The following is an 11,904-nucleotide window of genomic DNA, read 5'->3' on the forward strand; positions in this document are numbered from 1 at the left end:
GTACTTACAAACAATAATAATGTTATTATAGGTACATCACACCTATAGGTGTCTATATAAGTAATTTATAGCATTTAATTATCAAGTTAATGGAATAGTTTAATTTCACTTACTACGCACACAGTGTCGCAACCAGACACTTATATACCTGATTGCCTTAACCTTTTTATTCACTTCACATTCGGCATTAACATTTTCTCCTACAATAATACAACATCAGACTATCGACGTTAGGAGGTATGCCCAGCACACGTATAAATTCGTACCAGTTGAGAACTGAAAGCCGACCGGAGCCGGCAGGCGAAAGGGAGCCACTATACTTGATAATTTTGTTATTTAACTCTTAAAAATTTAAAAAAAAAATCAAAAAGTAGTTTTTTGATGTTATTTTCGTAGATATCACGTATTTTTGAAAAAATTAATGTTTTATAGTTTTTTGGTATAACTTTCAAAATAATGATTTGCGAGAATTTTGGAATAAGACTTTTGTGTTCAGTGCTTTAAACACACACATTATTTTTTTGGTGGGGGGGGGGGGGGAATCGAAAAAATCGCGTGGGTACTAAACTGCATTTGTTCCGAAACTTTATTTCCTTCCTTCACTTATACCTACGCACGTAATGGGGTCCGCAATCCATCGCAAGTGGATTGCCTACCGAATTCGCACATCGTCTGCGATCCGACGCTGTCGGATTGCCTACCTAAGTGGCTAAGTGATTTGATGACTGATAGCTAGACAATCAAATACAGCTATCGACTTTACACTTTTTAACAACCAAAATCAGCAGACAAACGTAACAAATTTTCAGTCTATCCATTTAGAACGTTAATGACGGATTGCTAGACTCTCAAATTTCAAACATTCCCGCCAAGCTATATCTATAATCGTTATCACAAGAAACTTACACCGAAATCGGTACCCACTCAAAGCCACAGCCCACAGACCCCAATTTTCACTTACATCTTGCATACGACGGAACATGCATGCAATCCGACATACGTGGATGCCATATCCCGCAAAGATTTGCATACAGTGAAGATTGATAGCTAGACATTCGTTTATAATTATTCGCATTTCCTAATTACTTATACATACAGTCTAAACAGAACTGGGCATGCGGTAGGAGTAGTACACGGTATATTAGTGTATTACACCAGAAGAGGAAAGACTGCTAGACACTCAAAGTCACAGTTTTCGGTTTGGCTTAATTTCTTTTCAAATTTCCGGTAAAACGATTTTCGCTTGACCACCTCGAAAGTGCCGGAAGCGGCTTCCACAATGCCCGGAATTGAGTTACACAAGCAGCTAGTTATTAAATTATAAGTTCATATAATGTTTTCAGGGAGGCAAGTGCCCCGTCTTTTCGCCCTCACCAATGAGCACCCATGCTCGCAACTATTTCTTAATAATTTGATGTTATATTAGTATATTACTCGATCATAAACGATTTAAGGAGTGCTAAAATGATGCATATTACACAAAAAGCTCTTGCTCCCACACCCTGTATTATATACCAATCTTCATAAAATGAACGCCCAAATTAAAATAATTATAAAGTAATTATTTATTTAATACAAATTAATTTATTTTGGTCTCACGCCCATTGCGTCCACACCTAAATAACATTATTTTTTTATTAAAAGTTATCAATTGATTTGTTTATTTCATTAATTAAGCTCTTTCAAGTGCAGATTATTGTGCATTTACTTTTAATTTCCTGTTTTACTATAATAATGTAGGTACCTGCAATAATTGTTCAAGGTTGACAATTTTGATTATTTAGTTCATTGTTACTTTATTTTTACGAAAGAAAAAAAATGTTCTTATAGTTATTAGCGTATACACATTTTAGGTATACTATATGTGAGTATTGAGTGGATAATTGAGCATTTGAATCCTTATGCCTACTTATAGCTAAAGTATTTTTCTAAATCGAATTTACTGTAAATATTATCTATAGCCATTGAAATACTGAATAATAATGTTCTAAATTACTGGATTTGTTTACGTTGAAGTATACCTCCGTTGAGAGGCCTCTTCTTTTTGTCATTATTTTTTTATTCAATCTGTTTCAAAAAATAACAATATGAAGAACTAAGGTAATTACTAATTAGATAGTAATAAAAATAGACTGATATAGTTGAGCGTATAAGCCTCCCAGTGGAGGTACTATAATAATAAAAAATGAACATGAATATTAAGATTGAATTAGTTTGTCTGCAGTAGGTTTCTACACCACTTGCGCTTAAGCCATTTGAGGGGATTCTCAGGTATAGTCAAGGAAGAGAGTGCATGAGTGAGTTTCTGTGGTTTAATAGGTGGTTATGGAATCTTTTGTAGTGTGTTTTAGCCACGTCTGCAACAAAGGGTATAGAAAGGTCGTCATGAAGTGAATTTCTCAAAATTAAAATTGATAAAGAATTACTTGCGAAACTCAATTGGCCAAGATCGTCTTTCTAACATCAGTATATCGAACATTGAAAAAGAAAAAACAGCTGACTTGGATACAAACAAAATAAATAATGACTTTGCTGCCGTAAAAACAAGAAAAATTAATTTTTATACTTGATTTTATAAAAAAAATATGTAACTTTTAAATAATTAAACAATTAAAAAAAAAATAATAAAATAATTATATGACATATTGACATGTGAGAAAATAATATTTTTTAGTTATAATATAATAAGGTATATCGTTTATGACTATTTTTTTTTCTTTTAGCAGGTAAGGGGCAAGGACCCCAGTCTGGACATTTTCACATAGGTCCCTTATTATCAAGTTGCGCCACTGGGTATCACGTCCTCTTAACCTGAATGTAATATTGCTTACTTACTTTAAAGTATAAATTATACACTTGACTTTTTTTAATTTGTAGTTTATATTGGTTACATATAAAATATAATAATCATTATTATCCATTTATTTATCAAAATACCTATTTAGATATTGAAAATAGAAAGTTCACGAAATATTGTATATTTATATATGTAGTTTGTCCTAACTATAACTACTATCCGAGTAGCCGACCCTGCAATGATTCGCTATTGATAGCTTTCTATATATATAACCATTAATCAGCTATACCATGACCACGCACAGTATTAAATTAAAAATATAAAAGCTTGCTATATTATTTAATTATGATATAATTTACACGTAAGACAATGAATTTGTTGTATATTTAATTAAATTAAAAAATGTTATTCAAAAACTTCAGGGTGTTGAATATTGTTGTTTATCCGTCGCAAAAGTTCCATTACTGTCGTAGAGGATTAATGTTTTGCCATAAAAAATGTTTAATACACCGAAGTAGTATGTATTGGGGGCTTCTGATGCCTGATCCCCTGATCCCACCACCCGGTCACGTACGTGTGCGATATATATATTACCGTTATCACTTATTATGTTATCACTTATCATGTTACCAATTATCATATATTATATCCGTGCAAGTCATAGAGTAATATTACTCTATGGTGCAAGTGTGCAATTGATACTTAGATAATATACAATATAGGTAGGTACCTATAGGTACTAAGTACACGCGTCTGTGTCAACTTCGTGAAAATCGAATGATAATAAATTATTCCGTATTGGTGCTCACTAGTCTTTCCGTCTTGGGCAAATTATTTTAAAAAAATACCTAATAAAATAACGAGAACAAATTAGGTACTCGTTAAGTTTCCAAAATTAACGCCACATTGCCCACATTTAAGATTCCAAGCGGAGTGATGGATGTAGGTATTGATTTGATAATAATGTGTTTATTTTGTGTCAAATGTGTCAGCAATTTTCATTACATTTTTATATGAATATTCTCACTATAATGGTAAAATTTTCAAAATATTTTTGAGCTATTTAAACGCATGAGAAATTTTCGTTTTTTTTTTCAATTATCGTCAAAGAATTAAATCATCCAGTATACCTAGGTATAGATAGTACGTACCTAGTACTTAAGAATGGTTTTAATTTTGAAAAAATGTTTAAGTTCTTTATTATCTAATATAGTACTGTAGTGCTTAAATTAATTTTTAAATTTCTTTAATTCAATATAAACTTAGACTACCTATCACATATAAAGTGTTACTGAAAAAATGGAATAAAATAAAATTTCCAACAGAACAAAGAAAAAAAAGGCAAAACAAATTTAAATATTATTTTCAAAATTAGAAATTAATTCTGAAAAGAATTGAGAAGTTCTGGAAATATTTTAGGAGGACGTATTATTTTCCAATTGCGGATTTAAAATCCCTATGAAAAAAAAATCACATTAAATAATAACATCGACGTGAGGAACCACGGGAAAAATTAAGGTTACATTTGGCCCGCTAAGAGTATTAGGTACATAATATAAGGCCGTAGCTGGAACAAATTTTCGGGGAGGGGGGGGGGGTTAAAACCAAATCACCATATGTATTTAAATATCTAGTTAAAAAAACTATCAAAGGTATAAAAAAAATTTCTTTCATAATAATATATCAAGATAAGATATTTTATGATATTATATAATATTATTACATAGATACATTATAATAATGACCTGTCATAATTTTACAAAATTTAATTATTACAATATACTGAAGTTAAAATACTAAATTATGATATAATAGTACAAAATAATAATATAATACAATACGTATAATGCAAAATGTTTTCTGTTTCTTTTCAGCTTAAATTTTAAATATATTTTTATAGCACAAGGCCTTTTTGTCTTTTTTTTCCTTTCACAAAACGGTCAATCACTTCATCTGTATTTATTTTAATATGTCTATGCACACTCAGAAGTGCTAGACCTGTAAGTCGTTCTTGACCTGAGGAATTTCTTAAAAAAAATTTTAACCTTTTTAAGGTAGAGAGAATGAGCGCTCTGGCGTAGCAGTCGATACTGGTAATGTTGCTAATATATTTAATAGAAAAGATATATTTGGAAAATATTCATAGTTACATTTAACGTATGCTTCAATAGCCGAATTTGGAAGATCTTTATCTACTTTTTCATGCAAAAATTTTAAAAACCCCGTAGGCACTGAGCTGACGGCCGAAGTCTGGTCGATCGCCTTGTAATCACCCTGGTGGTTGTGCAAATACCACTTAAATAAATAAATTAAAAATCGAATAATAGTACGATCGAATAGAATCCCTCAACATTGGATTGCACACGTCTCCAGCTACTATCCCTGCTAGTTTGGTGAGCCTGACATCAATATCACGGCATCAGAGATCTTTTCGTTCATATACCTTCTACAGCGGCACTATGTGCCTGTATAATAACCAACGAATTTTATTGTAATCGTTTTCCGTGAATCCGTGGAAAGCTCTATTCTCCAAATAACGGTGATAATGATTTTTGATTTCTTTGAAAAGGCAGACGGTATACGAAGAACTCCATGTACTTTACATTATTATTATACTAGGTTGTAACCGTAGTTTAAAATCACGATTTATTCGTTTCCTAACGGCCTTTCAGTGATTTTCGGTGATTATGTCAGTGAAGCCAAAAGTCTCGTTTTTTTTATATATCGTACTTGCCTTGAGTAATAATTATACTTTGGCTTTCGTATGAAATGGAGTATATGCAAAGTCTTACTTAAATTATTACGATTTTCATTCTAACAAGAAAGATTATAAACGATTGCGCGCGGTCCTTATCAGCCGTACCTTTTTAGGCGTACGATTGCGCGTGCTAAATTATTTTTGCCTCTAAGCAACGTTGTCAAATATGATTTGCCTAATAAATAACCCCGGAAAAAATATCCCCGGAAAAAATAACCCCGAAAAAAAAACCCCCGAAAAAATAACCACGCGAAAAAATAACCACGGAAAAAATAAACCTATAATAAAAATGATTTTTAAGTAATAAAGTATAAATTTGTAAAACAATGTCAATAATATATAAATAAAAAATTCTCATTATAAACGTGGAATACAATACAATTTGTCAATTTGTCAATTTATATAATATAATAATTTGGTTGTAAAGTATAAATTTGTAAAATAATGTCAATAATATATAAATAAAAAATTCTCATTATAAACGTGGAATACAATACAATTTGTCAATTTATATAATATAATAATTTGGTTTTAAATTACCGAATTATCACATTACATTAAATTTAAGATAAAGTTAGTACTGTTAGTAGTACCTTCCTTATCCGTTATAATATGTCACTGTACCTAGCTATTGTAGGTATATCTGATCGATATGACAGACAGACCGTGCTTTTAATCGTTTTTATCGTAGGTATACAATAATTTATCATTAAATCCAAAATTAATATTATTTGTGGGAACATAACAATTGTACGTAGGTAATAGGTATGTTATACATTTAGATTTGAGATTAATTTGAAAACTTATATTAACTTATATTATGGGGTTTTTTTTTCGGGGTCTAAATTTCCGGGGTTATTTTTTCCGTGGTTATTTTTTCGCGGTACCGTCAAATATACAGATTATAAATGCACGGTAAATATCCGGTTAGGTTCCGATTGTGGTGATCCGTACGTTATTTATTACTTTTATTGCCGATTATTTCAAAGTTCAGTTTACTAACTATTTTAAAATTTCGGGGGGGAGGGGGATACGGCCAGATACGGCCTTGGGTACATAGAACGTTATGTTAAGCTATAGGACTTAGGTTACCCGGTATTTTTTAATAAGTCAAATTATTAGGAGGTATTTTTATGAAGGTTTTACGATTATTTTACTTTATACATAGGTAGATACAATAGGTACTCAAAAGATTAAAAAACAAAAATTGTACATGTAAAAATATTTCGAATGGTCAAACGGAAAATCATCATAATAAAAAAAAGATGATTATCTACCTATTAAAACACTCATAATTTTGTAATTATTAAATTTAATTTTGTTTATTTATACAAATTGTAAATGGCAATAAATAGTATAATAAGTTATTAATACTATTATAATATAATTATGAAAATATGTTAAATCATATTATTATATTCAATAGATTATTCTTGATTTTTAATTTCTAATTTTCTTTAACTGTTGAATTTAAGACATTTCAAAATACGTTTCTGAAAGACATGGATGCGTATTGCGTACTTTTTAAGAGGCATTTATATAGATCACAATTCACAGGTCGTAATAATAATTTTCCATTTTGGGAACACTGAAGTCTGAAATCACACGTTCATCATTTCGTCATGTATAACTCGGGTGATGATGTCATGGACGGAGAGGACCATCAATAATTTATTATCATTGTTAATGCTATTATACCTAATAAAATAATAATATATAGGGCGATTGTCAAATAGGAGAATTAATGAGAATGCAATTATTGTTATTTACGAATAGGCGTAGTCGCGTTGAATGTAAATCTGGATCGTGAGTAAACGCCGACCGAACCCCAACCGGCACCCAAACAATATTTCTCCCTCCAATACCAGAAAAATGACCTCCAGACGAGATATTTTATATTTTTACTATCAGTGAAGTGGTTTTTTTTTTTACAGATAAGAGGATTACGACTACTAATAAATTCAGACACTCAGCTGCAGTAAACATTGAGTATTAGTCGTGACTTGTAGTCTCTGGAGTCAAAAATCAGAGTACCAGACGTTTCGCATATCGCATTGCTGTTGTGCACACCTGTTTTTAAACGAACTCGGCGGAATTTCGTTTGATAAAATAATCATACTCATTAGGTATCTTTTATAAAATATCGTTATTATTATAATTATACCGGGTGATTCTTTTATCATTGAACACTTATTATTTCAAAAATTACTAACGTTTTTGAAAATATTTTTTTACATAGTTTCAAGTTGTTCAAAAACCAACGTTTTTATTAAAAAACTATATTTTTAAATATTTTTTATCCTTATAATTTTTTAATTTTTTACTTTTTTGAATGACAACCTAGAGTTTTAATTTCATATTCCAAAGCAGAATATTTTTCTAAGTATTTTGATTTATAAAAATTGAATTTAGGGCGAGTAGTTTATGAGTTATAAGTATTTAAAGTTTAGATTGGCAGAGTGGAGTGTTACGGGATTACCCCGCAAAATGTTTGTCCACTTCTCCGCTTGTCTAAACTTTAAATACTTATAACTCATAAACTACTTGTCCTAAATTCGATTTTTATGAATCAAAATACTTAGAAAAATATTCTGCTTTGGAGTATGAAATTAAAACTCTATGTTGTCATTCAAAAAAGTAAAAAACTTGAAAAATTATAAGGATAAAAAATATTTTAAAATATAATTTTTGAAATAATGGGTGTTCAATGATAAAAGAATCACCCGGTATATATACCTGTAGTAGGTACTGCTATACTATTATAATCTTCGATTGAAAATAATAACATTATACAAATAAATACCAAATAGGTACTTTAATTGTAATATTATTAAATTTCTGTGTTAGCTAAGAAAATCGTTATTACGTATATTTTAAAATATGCCGTACAAACTTACGTACTTCAACGTCACTGCTCTGGGTGAACCCATCAGATTCCTTCTGTCCTACTTGAAGATTGATTTTGAAGACTTTCGTTTTGAAGACGAACAATGGCCTGCAATCAAGCCTAGTAAGTTTTTATTAATTACATTTCATTTGCAGGTGCTTAATATCTTTAACTGCAATATTGTAATGTCTAAATATTTTCACTAAATACTATACGTACTAATTACAATATATTATATTTAATTTTTAAAATCTAAATTATTAACGATTTTATTAGGTGCTTTCATTAAAATTGTATCAAATCCTATCCTGTGTTATAAAACATAATTATTTATTCAATCCCTCACCCCTTGGATAAAAAGTCTAGAGCTTTGTTTACTTAGCTATTCACGATTATAAAAATTTGAAAATCAATATGATCTTAAAATATATATCATTTTCAGTTTAATACTTAATTAAGAGCATGCAATGTGTATCAGTGTATGCTCCATAATATTCAATTCAAATACCCAAAAATTCTGAGAACGATATGGGCCTTGTTAACAAAAAGGGGCCTAAAAAATACGTGTGGTTTAATATTTCCATAAATACTTTACGGGGACTCTATTCCCTCGATAGACTTTTGTTTTTTTTCCTGTTCAAAAACCAGGAACGGGTGGGAATTGTTCATCACAATGCTGCCACCCGTCCCTTATATGTACATGAAGTTCCCCCCCCCCACTTTGTCCGATCGACTTCAAATATCACCAAATAATTGCAAATCAAGTTGCTCTAATTGCAAATCGTTTTTTATATTTTTTACGAATTTTTCAATTTTTTAGCCAGCCCCCCACTTTGTACGATCGACACCAAAATACTGTAAAATGATTGAAAATCGTTTTTTTTTATTTTTCATCTCTCCCCATATACGTCCAATGTAACAATACAAACGATTTTTTTTTTCATCAAATAAGTGATTTAGTGACTTACCTACTACGCTAATTTATTTTAATTTTACCATAGGTTTTTTTTATATGACATAATAATATTAGTTAGTACCTACCTTGTATGATTAGGTAAATGAATTAATTTCAAAAAATAATCATATTATATTTTTTTTTAAAACATTTTTTATTTTATTTATTTAATATTAATGTAAAAATTCTAAAAATCATTTTCAAAGAAGACACAGGAATTACAGGTGTTAATATCATAGATTGTACTTGTAATGTGCTATTTATAGTGACTAGTCTTTTAAAAGATGCTGCATCAGCTTATGAATACATAGAATGTAATAATACTAACTGTAAGAGTGGAATTAGAATTGTATCTTGTCCAACAATTATCGTAAGACTGAAAGAAGGATTTAAGACTCTAGAGACAAGTCTCCAAAAATATTTAGACGTTAAGATGAACATGTGCCTAGAATGTGATGAAAATGCTTCATCAACAAAGGATCTATGTCAACACATCTTCTTCGAGACAGATGTCTTTGCTGAACGATTTTCAATCATTTGAAATTATTTGGCAGTATTTTGGTGTCGATCGGACAAAGTGGGGGGGGGGGGGCTGGCTAAAAAATTGAAAAATTCGTAAAAAATATAAAAAACGATATTTTGCAATTAGGGCAACTTGATTTAAAAACTTTTAAAAATTACACCATCGTTTTAAGCATAAAAAACAAGTCGTTTAAAAAAAAAAAAATTTAAAATCATGAGGGTGTTGGTAAAGTGCATTTTAGCCAAATTTGAAAATCAATTTGATCCTAAAATATATAACATTTTCAGTTTAATACTTAATTAAGGGCATGCAATGTGTATCAGTGTATGCTCTATAATTCAATTCAAATACCTAAAAATTCTGAGAATGACCTGGGCCTTGTAAACAAAAAGTGGCCTAAAAAATATGTGTGGTTTAATATTTCCATAAATACTTTAGGGAACTCTATTCCCTCGATAGACTTGACACAACAAACAAAAAAAACATTCATGAGATCCTGAATAAAATGCAGAGGCCCTAGCCCCGTTTGTGGTCCAGCGGCCATGGCTAGGGTAATACTGGTGGTGTGGTAGACGTTTTGCATTATTTTATAGTTTTGTGATTTTGATATGTATATAGTAAAATATTTATATAATATATACATAAGTATTAAGAATTTTTTATTTGTCTTAGACATGCCATTTGGTAAAGTACCAGTGTTGGAAATTGACGGCAAAGTATTGAATCAATCCACAGCTATTACTCGTTATTTATCCAAAAAAGCTGGATTAGCTGGAAGTGATGATTGGGAGTCTTTGTTGATTGATATTGCTGTTGATAACATTCATGATTTACGACAAGGTAAATATTACTTATAAGTGATTATTAACAATAGTAAATTAATATTATTTAAATTATTAATGGTTCATATCATATATTAATTAGTATAATTTTTATAGAGATTGCATCATATTTTTATGATCCAAATGAAGTAACAAGAGAAGCAAAATATGCACCTTTGATCAATGAAACAATTCCATTTTATATGGATAAATTTGAAAAAACTGTTGAAGAAAATAATGGATACTTTGTAAATGGAAAGGTGACTACTCCTTTAATTATTTAATCTATTTATTATTTATCTCAACAATAAATAGAAAATGTATGTCTCAGCATTGAATATAACTTAAATTTAAAATCAATTTTATTAAATATTTTTTTTATTTCCATTTTCCATTTAGTATTTCAATAACATTTTTTTTTTTTTTTGTAATAACTAATAATTATAATACTATTATATTTATTAGATATTTATAAGCAATTAAAAAATGTATGTTAATTAAAATATTTATTTTTTTTCAGTTGTCTTGGGCTGATTTATTTTTTGTAGCTATTTTAAGCTACTTGAATTCCAGTGTAAAAATTGATTTATTAGAGGGTCGTCCAAAATTAAGAGCACTTAAAGAACAAGTATTGGCTGTACCTCAAATTAAGGCATGGGTTGCTAAACGCCCAACAGATATTCCTTAAATATCAAACAGTACCAAGTATCACTTTTAATTAAAATTATATGAATATTTGTTTTTTTTATTTAATAGTAAATCATTCAGATGAATTTTATTTTCACACATTTTATAATAATTTATTTAAAACAACGTAGTTTTTTTTTTTTAATGTGAAAGTAAAGCACTTGAAAAGTTTTATGAAAGTTAATAAATTATGCATTATGCAAGTATATCATTTGTATTTGTTACTTTATACATATTAAAGATTTAAGATTTAAACTTTCAAACCCCTAACACCAAGATGCATGAGTAACGAGACCATATTTTTTTTTCTTCAAAGTGGGACACCTGTACATATTAATAAGAAAACCATATAATTTTGCATAAAATACCCGACGTATGGCCATGTTACGCATGAGGGTTCTGTCACTGGACAGCCTCCCTCCTCATAATATATCAGTAAATATTTTGTAAAAAAAAATCCCATTTGTTTATTGTAC

At 29.6% G+C, this 11,904-nt stretch overlaps 1 protein-coding gene across 1 annotated transcript; it reads left to right on the plus strand.

The window, feature by feature from the left end:
* The first annotated feature begins 7,527 nt into the window (after positions 1–7,527).
* Positions 7,528–11,634, plus strand: LOC107163577 (glutathione S-transferase-like). The gene is made up of 5 exons (XM_089220708.1): positions 7,528–7,681; positions 8,403–8,565; positions 10,593–10,760; positions 10,859–11,001; positions 11,262–11,634. Exons 2-5 carry the CDS (start codon positions 8,436–8,438, stop codon positions 11,427–11,429), a joined length of 609 nt encoding a protein of 202 aa, XP_089076834.1. The 5' UTR covers positions 7,528–7,681; positions 8,403–8,435; the 3' UTR covers positions 11,430–11,634.
* Positions 11,635–11,904: the final 270 nt, after the last annotated feature.

This window comes from Diuraphis noxia, unplaced genomic scaffold (genome assembly GCF_037042655.1).
Source record: "Diuraphis noxia isolate RWA-SAM2 unplaced genomic scaffold, SU_Dnox_SAM2 contig0002, whole genome shotgun sequence".
NCBI classification, from domain to species: domain Eukaryota; kingdom Metazoa; phylum Arthropoda; class Insecta; order Hemiptera; family Aphididae; genus Diuraphis; species Diuraphis noxia.

Coding starts and splice junctions, on each gene's coding strand:
- LOC107163577 (XM_089220708.1), top strand. CDS start 8,436: ATGCCGTACAAACTTACGTACTTCAACGTCACTGCTCTGGGTGAACCC. Junction 10,761..10,858: donor CATTCATGATTTACGACAAG/GTAAATATTACT, acceptor TAATTTTTATAG/AGATTGCATCATATTTTTAT. Junction 11,002..11,261: donor GATACTTTGTAAATGGAAAG/GTGACTACTCCT, acceptor ATTTTTTTTCAG/TTGTCTTGGGCTGATTTATT.